Source organism: Saccopteryx leptura, chromosome 3, assembly GCF_036850995.1.
Source record: "Saccopteryx leptura isolate mSacLep1 chromosome 3, mSacLep1_pri_phased_curated, whole genome shotgun sequence".
Classification (NCBI taxonomy): Eukaryota; Metazoa; Chordata; class Mammalia; order Chiroptera; family Emballonuridae; genus Saccopteryx; species Saccopteryx leptura.
The window spans coordinates 64,861,319-64,873,508 of NC_089505.1; the positions used below are offsets into that span (position 1 = coordinate 64,861,319).

At 51.9% G+C, this 12,190-nt stretch overlaps 1 protein-coding gene across 1 annotated transcript; it reads right to left on the bottom strand.

Annotated features, from left to right (window-relative positions):
- Positions 1–1,938: 1,938 nt before the first annotated feature.
- On the bottom strand, positions 1,939–12,190 carry DACT3 (dishevelled binding antagonist of beta catenin 3). The gene is made up of 4 exons (XM_066373824.1): positions 11,894–12,190; positions 6,383–6,479; positions 6,074–6,226; positions 1,939–4,178 (listed from the first exon to the last, which is right to left on the bottom strand). Exons 1-4 carry the CDS (start codon positions 12,140–12,142, stop codon positions 2,782–2,784), a joined length of 1,896 nt encoding a protein of 631 aa, XP_066229921.1. The 5' UTR covers positions 12,143–12,190; the 3' UTR covers positions 1,939–2,781.

The window sequence follows — 12,190 nt, forward strand, 5'->3', positions numbered from 1 at the left end:
AAAAAAAAAATGTAGTACCTCAAGAAAACAGGGAGACATGATAATTAAAACAACAGTTCTCAAACCATTGTTCAGTAAAAGGGTAGAAAAACAGGCATCTCAAAAATTGCTGTTGCAAATGTCAGTTTAAGGCAATGTTAGTGAAAGGAAGTGTGGCAGTGCCAATTTAAAGTTTTTAAATGAGCAAATGATAATAACTAAGCAATTCTATTTTTGGAGTGGAACCTACAGACTATCAAACATAAGTGCACAGAGAGATGCATACAAGGACATTACTGCAACAAGGTCTGTAACAGCAAAGGAACGGGAGAGTGGCAATATGTTAGATTATGAGACTCCCCACTTATGCAACCACTGCAGTAATAGGAACATGTGTCATCTAAGTTTAGATTAAATGGACAAATTGCTAGAAGAATACCACTTAGGAGAACTGACACAGGAAGAAATAAAAAAGCTAAATAGTACTATAATCATCAAAGAAATTCAATCCTTAATTAAAATCTTTCCCATAAAGAAATCTCGCCTGGTCTGTGTTGGCAACCTGGAACACTGAAGTCACTGGATCAAAACCCTGGGTTTGGCCTGACCAGGCGGTGGCGCAGTGGATAGAGCATCAAACTGAGATGCAGAGGACCCGGGTTTGAGACCCCAGCTTGAGTGCGGGCTCATCTGGTTTGAGGAAAAGCCTACCAGCTTGAACCTAAGGTCGCTGGCTCCAGCAAGGGGTTACTCGGTCTGCTGAAGGTCCGCGGTCAAGGCACATATGAGAAAGCAATCAATAAACAACTAAGGTGTTGCAACACGCAATGAAAAACTAATGATTGATGCTTCTCACATCTCTCCATTCCTGTCTGTCTGTCCCTGTCTATCCCTCTCTCTGACTCACTCTCTGTCTCTGTAATAAATAAATAAATAAAAAATTTTTAAAAAGTATCTGAAAAACTGAAAGGCATGTTAAAAAAAAAACAAAAAAAAAAAAACCCCTGGGTTTGCCGAGTTAAGGCACATATGACAAGCAATCAATGAACAACTAATGTGAAGCAACTATGAGTTGATACTTCTTGTTCTTCTCCCCACCCCATAAAAATCAATAAATAAAATATTTCAAAAGAAAAAATCTCCAGATACAGATGATTTAACAAAAAAAATTGATAAAGAATGTGTACATATGGTTCCTGTAAATACATAGTTTTATATATACAGTATAACAATATGTATATGAAAATATATATACTGCTTACAAAAATTAGGGGATCAGGGAACATGCAGATACTCCATCAGTTTTTCGTTACACCTTAATTGTTCATTGATTGCTTTCTCATAAGGGGGGCTACAGCAGACCGAGTAACCCCTTGCTCGAGCCAGCGACCTTGGGTCCAAGCTGGTGAGCTTTGCTCAAACCAGATGAGCCCACGCTCAAGCTGGCGACCTTGGGGTCTCAAACCTGGGTCCTCCACATCCCACTCCGACGCTCTATCCACTGCGCCACCACCTGGTAAGGCTCTTATGTTCTTAATAAAAAATCAAATGTTTCTTTTTTTATCACTTCATATTCATTTTGAAATGTCCCCTAATTTTTGTGAGCAGTATATTTATATAGTTACTAGATCCATATATGTATGCAAACACATAAAGGAAAACAGGAAGGATGCACAACGAAATGAGTATGATAACTTCTAGGAAAGAAGATTTGGGACTGTCCCTTTACCTATATTGTCTCTACTTTTATAAAACCATGTTTATGACCAAACAAAATTCCACCAACGGTCAGATTCATTGAAGTAAAATAGCCAATGGTAGGAAAATGATATTGAGACCCACCTTGGTGTCTGCCATCTGGTTCTGGACACTGCCACATCCAAAGCAAACAGTAACTGCTCAATAAATGTTAACCCAGTACTAACATTTTAACACAGAAGTAGAGTCCACCACTTATGTAACATTGTGCATTTATTTACAAAGAGGTTAGAGAAACACACAGAATCTGGCCCCCCTGTGCATCGGGGAGTCACCATCGTCATAATAAATACAGTAATTTTTTAAAGAAAAAAATACTGGATTGGAACAGCTGAGGGTCATCCTGAGCTTCCCCCACTCCCCCTCATGAAGTGGGGAGGGGATACAAGATAGAAGCCATCTTCCTTCTCCTCTTCTACTTCTAAATCCTCTATAATTGTTCATGGATAGAAGTGGAAAAGTTGTTCTTTCCAGGTGTTATCAACTCCTATTTGACCCTCAAAACCCCAAAGTTAGTGCTTCTTCCCTTCCCAGGCACCATCTGGGTCAGACAGAGTTGCCAACCTGGTGCCAAGGGGATATCCTAGAGGTCCAGAGACCTGAATGGGGGCACTTTGTGTATGAAGGGGGCCATATCTGGGCATGGAGAGGAGGAATAAGAGGACTCAGTGACAGAAGTGAAGGGTATCAAACAGACTAAATGTCTAAACTAAAATGGGGAAATTTAAACTGAATTACACCTTCAGCATACCATAGTACACCCATAGTACAGATGAGGAAAGTGGGGTCCAGAGAGAGGGAACTTTCTTGCCCATGGGCTGCAGGGCCAGCATCTGAACTGGGTCAAACAGGGCCCTCCCCCATTCCTCCCTATGGTGGAGGGGGAGCCTTTTCAACCAAGACTGTAGTAGATGGGGACCATGAGGAAGGGTCTTTGGAAGCCAAGAAAACGGTGGTCTTTGGAAGGGAGGTGTGGAAGGGTCAGTGATAGGGAGTGTGGTAATGCAGAGGCTATGAAGGGGGAGCCCAAGCAAACTCCCAAACTCACACTGTAGTCATGACCTTAAGAGAACCAGAACGGAAGCGCAGTATCTTTTTCTTGAGCGCGTGGGAGGCCTTGATCTTCACAAAGACTTTGGCGGGGCCCGCGGGCGCCCCTCCACCTGCACCACCTCCTGGCCCGGAAGCCGCGGTGGCTGCCACCAGCTGCTGCGGCCACACGAGGCCACCGCTGCCGTCTGAGTCGCTGGATGCGGAGCTGAAGGCAGGCGACTCCCCCTCGCTGGCACTCGACTCACTCTCCCCGTAGCCGCCACCAACGCCGCCCGTCGGGCCCCGGCGTCCAAGGGGCCCCAGGCGCCCGGCCGAGCACTCCGAGTCGCTGCCCGCGCAGCCATAGAGCAACCGGCGCTGAGGAGCAGACGGGGATGGGCCAGGACCTGGGCCACGGGCGGCGGGGGCGCGGGGACGGCCGCGGCGCCCATCGGCTGCGTCGATCTCGGCCGTGGAGCGCCAGCGGCGGCAGGACCCCGCGGCCTGCGCGGCCAGCGTTGGTGCTGGGCCGCGGCGGGGCCGCGGAGGCCGAGGCTCTTCCCGTTCCGCTGTGGGGTATTTGGGAGGTCCCGGAGGAACCGCAGCTGCGCGGCCCAACAGGCTGGTCTCCGACTGGGAGCGCGCGGCCTTGCGAGCCCTGGGCGAGCCCCGGCGGCCTGAGGCCTCTGTTATGCGTCCGCGGCGGCCCGCGGCCCTGGGACGCTCCCGAGGTGGGGACTGCTCCACACTGCGACCCCGGGTCAGTGGTGGCGCTTTACGGCGGGCCGCGCGGCCAGGGAGGCCGCGGGTGGCAGCCTGCGCGCCTGGGATGTACTGTGCCTTCACCAGGCGGCCTTCGGCCGGGCTGTCAGGGGGCGAGGGGACAGCCGGCGACGCGGCGGGCTCGGGCACTGCCTCCGACTCCCATGGCGAGCCCCAGGCGCGGCCCAAGGCGGCTGGGCTAGCGGGACGGCCCCCAGCGCGCTCCACTGGGGGCTCGGGCGCGGGCCGCGCGCCTCCGGGGGGCGGGGACGCGTCCGGCGGCCGCTGGCGCACGCTATTCTGGCGCCGCGGGCCCCCGTCCGCGCCCCCGGGGCTGGTCCGGGGCTGGCCCGCCCCCCGGCGGCGGCGCCTGCGCAGAAGCGCCGAGATGTAGCCGTCTAGGGGCCGCCCGGCGCCCGGTACGTCCGGCGAGTCTGCGAGAGGACGGCCGCAGGGCCGTGGGCTGCGCAGCGCCACGGCGTGCAGGGGACTGGGCGTCAGGAAGGGCCCCGCGCGGGCCCGCCGCTCTGCTGAGGAACAGGCTTCAGGGCCTGCAGACCCCGCTGCCGTCGGATAGGGGGCCGAGAAGGACCGCGGCACTGCTGCCCGAGCTCCCACCGCCTCGGGAGCGCTGGGACTGGCGTCTCCTAGGGGAAGGAAGCGAAATTTAAAAGGAAGAGTGGAAGAGGATCTCAAAACCCTTTTTCAGTACCCTTTGGAAGGGCATTTTCCGCACTATTGTCCCACTCCCATTAAAAAGAAAAAGAAGGCCCTGGCCGGTTCGCTCAGTGGTAGAGCATCGGCCTGGCATGCAGGAGTGTCGGGTTCGATTCCCGGCCAGGGCACACAGGAGAAGCGCCCATTTGCTTCTCCCCCCCCTCCCCCGCTCCTTCCTCTCTGTCTCTCTCTTCCCCTCCCGCAGCCAAGGCTCCATTGGAGCAAAGCTGGCCCGGGCGCTGGGGATGGCTCTATGGCCTCTGCCTCAGGCGCTAGAGTGGCTCTAGTTGCAACAGAGCGAAGCCCCAGATGGGCAGAGCATCGCCCCCTGGTGGGCATGCCGGGTGAATCCCGGTCTGGCGCATGTGGGAGTCTGTCTGACTGCCTCCCCGTTTCCAACTTCAGAAAAAAAAAAGAAAAAGAAAACTGCACTCAAATCTTCCCTCGTAACAGCTTTATAACAAAATCTTCACCGTAGCTTTCAGGACTCCGAATAGACTGTCCTACCTCTGCCTCTATGACCGCCCCCCCCCTTTTTTTAGATTTTATTTGTTCATCTTCAGAGAGGAGAGAGAGAAAGAAGGGGGGAGGAGCAGGAAGCATCAACTTCCATATGTGCCTTGACCAGGCAAGCCCAGGGTTTTGAACCAGCGACCTCAGCATTACTAGGCTGACATTTTATCCACTGCACAACAACAGGTCAGGCCCTGACCTCCATTTCTATACTCTCTCCTCCATATTTTTAGGTCTCCCGTGAGAGTGAACTGGGTGGATGCACAGGCCAGTCACACTCCAGCCTCAGGGTCTTTGCACTTGCTGTTCTGATTTCTGCAACGCTCTTCCCTCAGCATATCTGATTGGTCCACTCCCTCACTTCACGGTGCCACTCAGATATCAGTCTCAGTGATGCCCTCTTTGACCATACTTTGTAAAATTGCAATTCCTTCCCCAACTCAAAGGGACACAGCCTAGTCCCCTTCCCTAATTTTCTTTTCATTGTACATGTCAATATCTAATCCCTATATATTTTACTTATTTACCTTGTGTGTTACCTATTTCACCCACTAGAACATCAGTGTTGTGAGGAGAGGGGTTTTTTCACTGCTATATCCCTCACCCCTAGGATAGTGTTAGGATAGCATATAGTAGGGGCTCAGAAACTTGTATACATGAATAAATAACAGCAGTTACTGATTATCTAGAGCAGTGGTAGTCAACCTGGTCGCTACCGCCCACTAGTGGACATTCCAGCTTTCATGGTGGGCGCTAGCAGAGCAACCAAAGTATAAATAAAAAGATAGATTTAACTATAGTAAGTTGTTTTATAAAGATTTATTCTGTCAAACTTAGTGAAAATCTGACAAAGTACTTGGTAAGTAATTATTATTATATGCTTTAACTTGCTGTATGTAACTGCTTTATAAATTTTATAAAGTAAAGTTACTTCCCTACTTTTTAAATCACCATTACTGTGGAACCGGTGGGCAGTTAGTAAATTTTACTACTAACAGAGATACAAAAGTGGGCATAGGTATAAAAAGGTTGACTACCCCTGCTCTAGAGGCTCCCATGTGCCAAGTCCAATGCCTTAAGGCAGAGACTCACTGAATACTCAGAACTTCCCTGTGAAGTGGGTGCTGTTATTGACTCCATTTTAACAGAGCCCAGAAAGAAGTGACATGCTCAAAATCAAACAGTAGGGAATGTCACAGATGTCACAGCCAGAATTCGAATTCAGGTTGGTCTGACTCAGAAGCGTGTGCTCAAAACCATCTTCTTACTCTCAGTTCCCTGGCCTTTAGGGCCCCACCCCCATCTACCTTACCTAGGGACTTGGGTCTCTCACTGGCATAGATGCCCCGGGGTTCAGAGGGACCCATGCGTCCATAGGAGCCAGATCCAGAGAAGCCACTGTCCCCACAGAAAGTAGAGCGTGGTGAGTCCGGACCTCCTGTGGAGCTGGGGTCTTCATAGAAGCCTGGATTGAGGAGCAGAGAGACAATCAGAGGGCCTGGCTGGGGAAACCAGAGGGTGAAGGCAACCAAGCAACAGAGACAGGGAAGCCTGAGAGATGGGGGACAGTGGAAAACATTGGGGTGCCCCAGGCCGACCCTGCTCCCTTTCCCATGCTCACCCGAGCTGCGCCCGCTCTCCTGTTCCAGGCCCCCAGACTCCAGGCTCAGGTCTCCCAGCTGCTGGCCCAGGTCCCAGATGAGCCCGGGCAAGGCCTCCTGAAGTCGTGGTGAGAGAGCAGGATGGTCAGAAGCACACACACCCCTCCAGCCCTCTGCCAACTGGCCCCCTATTCCAGGGGCTCACGGGCAGAGTTTTACTTTGACAATGAGCCTCTCACTTCAAAAAGGTAAAAGCAGGACCTGAGTCCCAGGATCCCCTCAAGATCTCTGCCCCTTCATTCCATTAGAAAGGCCCTCTGGCTCCAGTCCAGGTTGCAGCCACCTCATTCATTTTCAGTGTGATGAGGCCTCAGAAGTCCTCATCCCTTCCCCTTTGCTTCTTCTATCTGTGCTCATGGCCGGTTGGCCCTTATTAGAATGTCCCTCGTTGAGTCCAACTTCAGTTCTTGCTGGAAGGGCAGGCACATCACTACTAAAAGCTGGTGTCTAGGACCTAGCAGATCTCTTAGCCACTGGTCTGCCTTCTCCGGGTCCTTGTCCTTTCCTTTTCAGATGCTCCTCCCTTCCCCCACTACCCCTTATTCACCAGTAGAAAGTTCTTTTGCAAATCTTCCTGAGTCCTTCCTGGTGCTGACTGACCCTTTCCCTCACACAGATTAAATAGGCTGGCTGTGACTGATATGTCTTTGCTCCTTGCTTCAGAAAGAATGCCCATGCCTACTGTAAAGTCCTTCCTAGCCTCAGTGGTGCTGCAGCTACGACAAGTAACAGCAGGTTCTCTTGTCCCCAGACCACATCTGCCTCCTGCTCTTGCCCTGTTCTCACCCAGAAGCCCCCAGTGTCCACCTGCTGCTCCTTGTCCCCATCAGAAATTTCTGTTGAGTCCACCCTAGATCCATCTTGTCACAGAAAAAGATTGTTTCTTATCAGGTGTGAATAAATAAAGGTGAAAACTCTTTGAGGGGAGTGTGAGAGTGTGGGTGGGAGTAGGGGCTGCAACAACACAGATGAAGTCCCTAAGACAATAGAACTTAACTCATTTTGGAAAATAGGGCCAGAGCCAGGAAGAGTCTCACATGGGTCTGGGTGAGGCCAGAGGTGACGGCAGCCTGAGCTGACGGTTGACCCTCAGACAAAAGCGGCTTGTCTGGATGGAGGGAGGGAGGAGGGAGGAGGGAGTGGAAGGGCAGGCGCCCAGCCCTGCCTATTTAAGGCAGAAAGACCAGCAGGCTCTCTGGCAAGCAGCCCCCACCCCCAGCTTCCCGCTCTTGTGACTGCTCTCCTGGGCCCCGTCCTTCCTCCTCCCCCCAGAACAGAAGCCCCCATCTGGGCTTGTTTATGGCAAGAAAATCAACAAGACAGTCGACTTTGGGCTCCTGGGGGTGTGCAGAGGTGCTTAGGGTGGCATCACCATTGAGCAAAACCCAGGAAAGCAACCTGATTGTGCAGCATCAGGGATGACTAAAAAGAAAATCAGAATTGACCAGATAGCCCATGTTAAGTCCCCCCCTTTCTCACTGCACTAGCCACACTTGCTTCCTCGCTGTTCCCTGACAGGCCAGTCATGTTCCAACCTCAGTAAGATATGTCCGCATCTCCTCCGGGCTCACTCACTTGCTTCATTCAGAAACTGCTTACCCGATCCCTCTCCCACCCTCCTTCCAAAATAAATCCCCTGTCATTCTGCACCCCTGGTGCCCTGCCTTTTTTCCTACATTACAGTAATGACCTCCTGGCTTAAAGTTCTATATCAGGATGCCATTTGTTTACCTTCTCTCTAACTCAGGGGTCAGAACCTTTTTGGCTGAGAGAGCCATGAACGCCACATATTTTAAAATGTAATTCCGTGAGAGCCATACAATGACCCATGTACATTACACATTATCCAATTAAAATTTGGTGTTGTCCCGGAGGACAGCTGTGATTGGCTCCAGCCACCTGCAACCATGAACATGAGCGGTAGGAAATGAATGGATTGTAATACATGAGAATGTTTTATATTTTTAACGTTATTATTTTTTTATTAAAGATTTGTCTGTGAGCCAGATGCGGCCATCAAAAGAGCCACATCTGGCTTGCGAGCCATAGGTTCCCGACCCCTGCTCTAACTGGAATGCCAGCCTCTGGAGGACATAGGTTCTTGTCTGTTTTGTTCACTGAGGCACCCTCCCCACCTTTGGTGCCTAGAACAGTGCCTGGCACCAAGTAGGTGCTCAGGAAATGTTCAATGAAGGAATGAATGTATACAGCAGAATACTAGACAACTGTTCAAATCGAAGGAGGTAATTTCTATATGGAACCATCACCAAGATAGAGCATTGAGTGGAGAAAAAGCAGAATGTATAGTAGGGGGGTGGGTCAGAATTACCTGGAGGCCGTGTTAAAACCTGAATTACTGGATCTCTCCCGAGCTTCTGATTCCAGTCTGGAGCCCCCAAAATTGCATCTCTTTTTTTTTTTTTTTATCTTTAAAAACTTTTTTTACTGATTGGTTTTTAGAGAGACAGAGAGATAAAGGGAGAAAGAGAGAGAAGTATCACTTGTTCCACATAGTTGTGCACTCATTGGCTGCTTCCTCTGTATGTACGTGCCCTGACCGGGGGTCAAAGCCAAAACCTTGGCTTTGAGGAAGATGCTTTTGAGAACTTCCACCGTCTTCTAGAGTCTAACCGATTGAGCTAACAGAACTGGGCCCACAGTTGCATTTCTAACAGTTTCCTATGTGATGCTCTATTCCAGTGGGCCGTATTTCGAGAATCACTGGCAGTCTCTGGGACCTTACCCAAGAAACTGCAATTTATAAAAAGCAAAGCAAAACGTTATGTTTTCGGTATATAAACAGTTTCTGCCAGTAGATGCATTGAAAAAGGTACAGGGAGACCCACAAGGTAACATGGAAGTGATTTCAGGGGAGAAGGTGCATTAAGGATGGTAGAGTGAAGTGGTTAAGGAGGTGTAACTTGGAGCCTAATTGCCAGAGTTCAGTTCACCTCTGGTGCTTTCCAGCTGTGTGGCCTTGAGCAGCTCACTTCAGCCCTCTTGGCCTGGGTTTCCCCATCTGTCACAGGGCAGCTTTCAACTACCTCTCTTATGGGGTTGTTATGAGGATTCAATGAGTTACAGCAGTAGTTCCTTTTAAGTGCTTAATAAATACTAGCTTTTATTATTACATGAAAGCTCTAAGTTTCTAACAGGGAACATATAAAATCAGGTTTTACTTGTGTAATTAAAAATAAATTGGTAAGTTCTTCAGGTCTAGTTTCACTTCTTCCACTGCAGGGAAGGCAGGAGTTAGGGGGATGGAAAGGAGTGGCCTCCTCCGCCTTTGTGCCTGGACCCTCAACACCCCCTTTCCCAGTCTATTCTAGGTCTGACCTCATTCTTTCCAGCTGCAAAGGGACAAATCTTCAAAAGATCAGAAGATTTTTGGTCTGAATCTGGCTCTCTGCCCACAATGCCCAGTGGGCTTGAGCTCAGGCAGGTTTAACAGGAGTGCGGTTAGGGCTTAAAGAGACCTAACCCCCTTTGCCCAAACTTTTTCAGACCTTTGTTCCTCCCCCACATGCCCCTAGTCTGCATCTAATTCCCTTTGTTTCTGTTAGGAAGTACTTGCTCAAGTCCAACTTAAGTCTGTCTTGCTGGAAGAAGACCTTTTTCCTTGGTGGAAGAAAAAAGAACTTCCACTCTCTTCTAGGATTCTTGCAATACTCTGCGATACTCTGTTCCTGCATTCCCATCATTCCTATTAGAAACTAATAACTAATGAAGTCTGGTTTCAATGTTCTTGCTTCAAAGGAAGTATATTCCCAGGTGGGGGCTGGGAGGGGTGAGCATCGTAAGATGGAGACTCAGGGATGAGTAGAGACCTCCACCCCCTCTTCAGCAGGACCCAGGAACCCCCAACATCAGAGGGGTTTATATTTAGCGCTTCTCCGCTCCTCCTCGCTCAGTGCTGCTGTCTCCCTCACGCTGCCTGCCACCGCCTCCTCCCTGACGCTGGGACAGAGCTTTGCCTGGAGACTGTGGGGGGAAGAGGCCTCTCTACTACCACCTCATGGTGGTGGTTGGGGGACTAGGGGAAAGAGATGAGGAAACTCAGAGGAGAAGGGAAGGGAGACTGAGGCAGAGAGAGGGAGAGATTGAGACAGTGAGGAAGGACAGTTCACCCATACCAATGCCTTCTACCTCTCCTCGTAAATGTAGGAGGTGCCTTCCCAAGCCCAGCCTGCTGGGGGTGGGGTGGGGGGATCTGGTGAAGGCCCCCACCATGCGTCTCTAACTTTGGGAGGGGGTGGGGCCTCCCACAGCTGTTTCTGTTTCCAGAGAAGAATGTACGGGGTCCCACTCCCGGCCGGGGGAGGGGCTGGGCGTGCAGCCTGGGAGTCTGGCTTCAGTCCCCTCCCCAGTCCCCATCTGGGGTGGGAGCAGTCGAGGTCAGCAGCAGCGAGAGCCCCCTCCCCCGCCACCTCGGCTCAAGTTTCCCCAAACGGGAAGCTCTGACCACCCACAGGCTTGGGGCTGGGATCTGCAAGGGGAGCTAGAGTCTGGGGCCTGGCGGGCTGGGGGGAGGGGGAGGGGGAGGAAGAGCCAGGGACAGGGACGTAGGGCAGGAAGAGAGGGATGCAGATATGCAAGAAGGGAAGAGAAAGGAGACAGAGAAACACACAGCAAGTCACAGTGATGTGGCGGTGAGGCGGAAAAGTGCGAGAAACCTAGGAAGAGGTCAGGAGAATCAAGAAATGACAAGAGAGCGAGAGTGGAGAATGACAAGAGTCATTCTGGAGATGTCCGCCTCATCTTTCCCCATTAGAGCACTCAGAGAGTCCAGAAGTCAGATCCCCAATGTCGCCTCAACCACCTCCTCTTGGGTTAACCAGGGTTGGGACCCTGTAGGAAAGGAGGAAAAGTGTCACAGGAGGGTCAAGATCACCGTGGGGTCCTCATGGACTGTGAGCTTCCTCTCAGCAGTCATCCCTCCCTCTGGAGGCCTTAAGATTCCCTCCCCCATCTGGCCCCCTCCGAGATCTCCAAGCACACCAGGACTTAGGGAAGATGGAGCCCTGGTAGCTGGGGCCCAGAGCGGGGCTTGTTTGGAGCCCAGCTGTGTGACCTTGGGTGAGTCGTTTGCCCTCTCTGAGCTCAGTTTCTTTCTCTGTAAAATGGGAACTATCAGCCCTTATCACCCAAACTGCAAAAAGACAATGCATGCGGGATACTGGTTTCCGGGCTTGACACATACTTGGCGCCCAGAAGGATTTTCTTTGGAAAAGGGTTGTAGAGGAAGGGGCCTGTGCATCTCTAATGGTTCCAGCAGGGACCATGCAGTATCCCCTTTCCCAGTTTGGAGGTGGGGAGGCCACATCCCGCGCGCCGCCCAGACTCCAGGGTCTGCAGCCCCACCCCCTGTCCTTCCCCCTTCCCTTCCCCCACTGGACGGGTGCATGAGCATCTAACTGAGACAGACAGACAGACATGGGTTCGCAGGGACGGGTGGACAGGCGGCCCCTCACCAGCTGTTCCTCCAGGGCCGCTGCGGCCCGGCGCGCCGCCGCCGCATCTTCATCCTCGTCGGCGTCCTCCTCGTCCTCGGCCTCGGCGCCCCCCATTCCGGGCTGGGCCAGCCGCAGCGCCTGCTGCACGCGGTACTCCTGCCTCTCCCGTAGCCAGTGCAACTCGCAGAGCCCGGCCAGGCTGCCCTCCAGCCAGCCCCGCAGCCGGCCCCGCTCGGGGCTTACCGGGAACGAGAAGGCCCGGATCATGGCTGCGGCCCCCCGCCCCAGCCCAGCCGGGCCCCGCGGCCACCCCTC

Bases quoted from the DNA above. Each gene is read 5' to 3' on its own strand.
- DACT3 (XM_066373824.1), bottom strand. From the start codon at position 12,142: ATGATCCGGGCCTTCTCGTTCCCGGTAAGCCCCGAGCGGGGCCGGCTG. The intron at 6,227-6,382 runs GTGAGCATGGGA...TCCTCAATCCAG, and splicing joins GGAGAGCGGGCGCAGCTCGG to GCTTCTATGAAGACCCCAGC. The intron at 4,179-6,073 runs GTAAGGTAGATG...TCCTTCCCCTAG, and splicing joins TGAGAGACCCAAGTCCCTAG to GAGACGCCAGTCCCAGCGCT.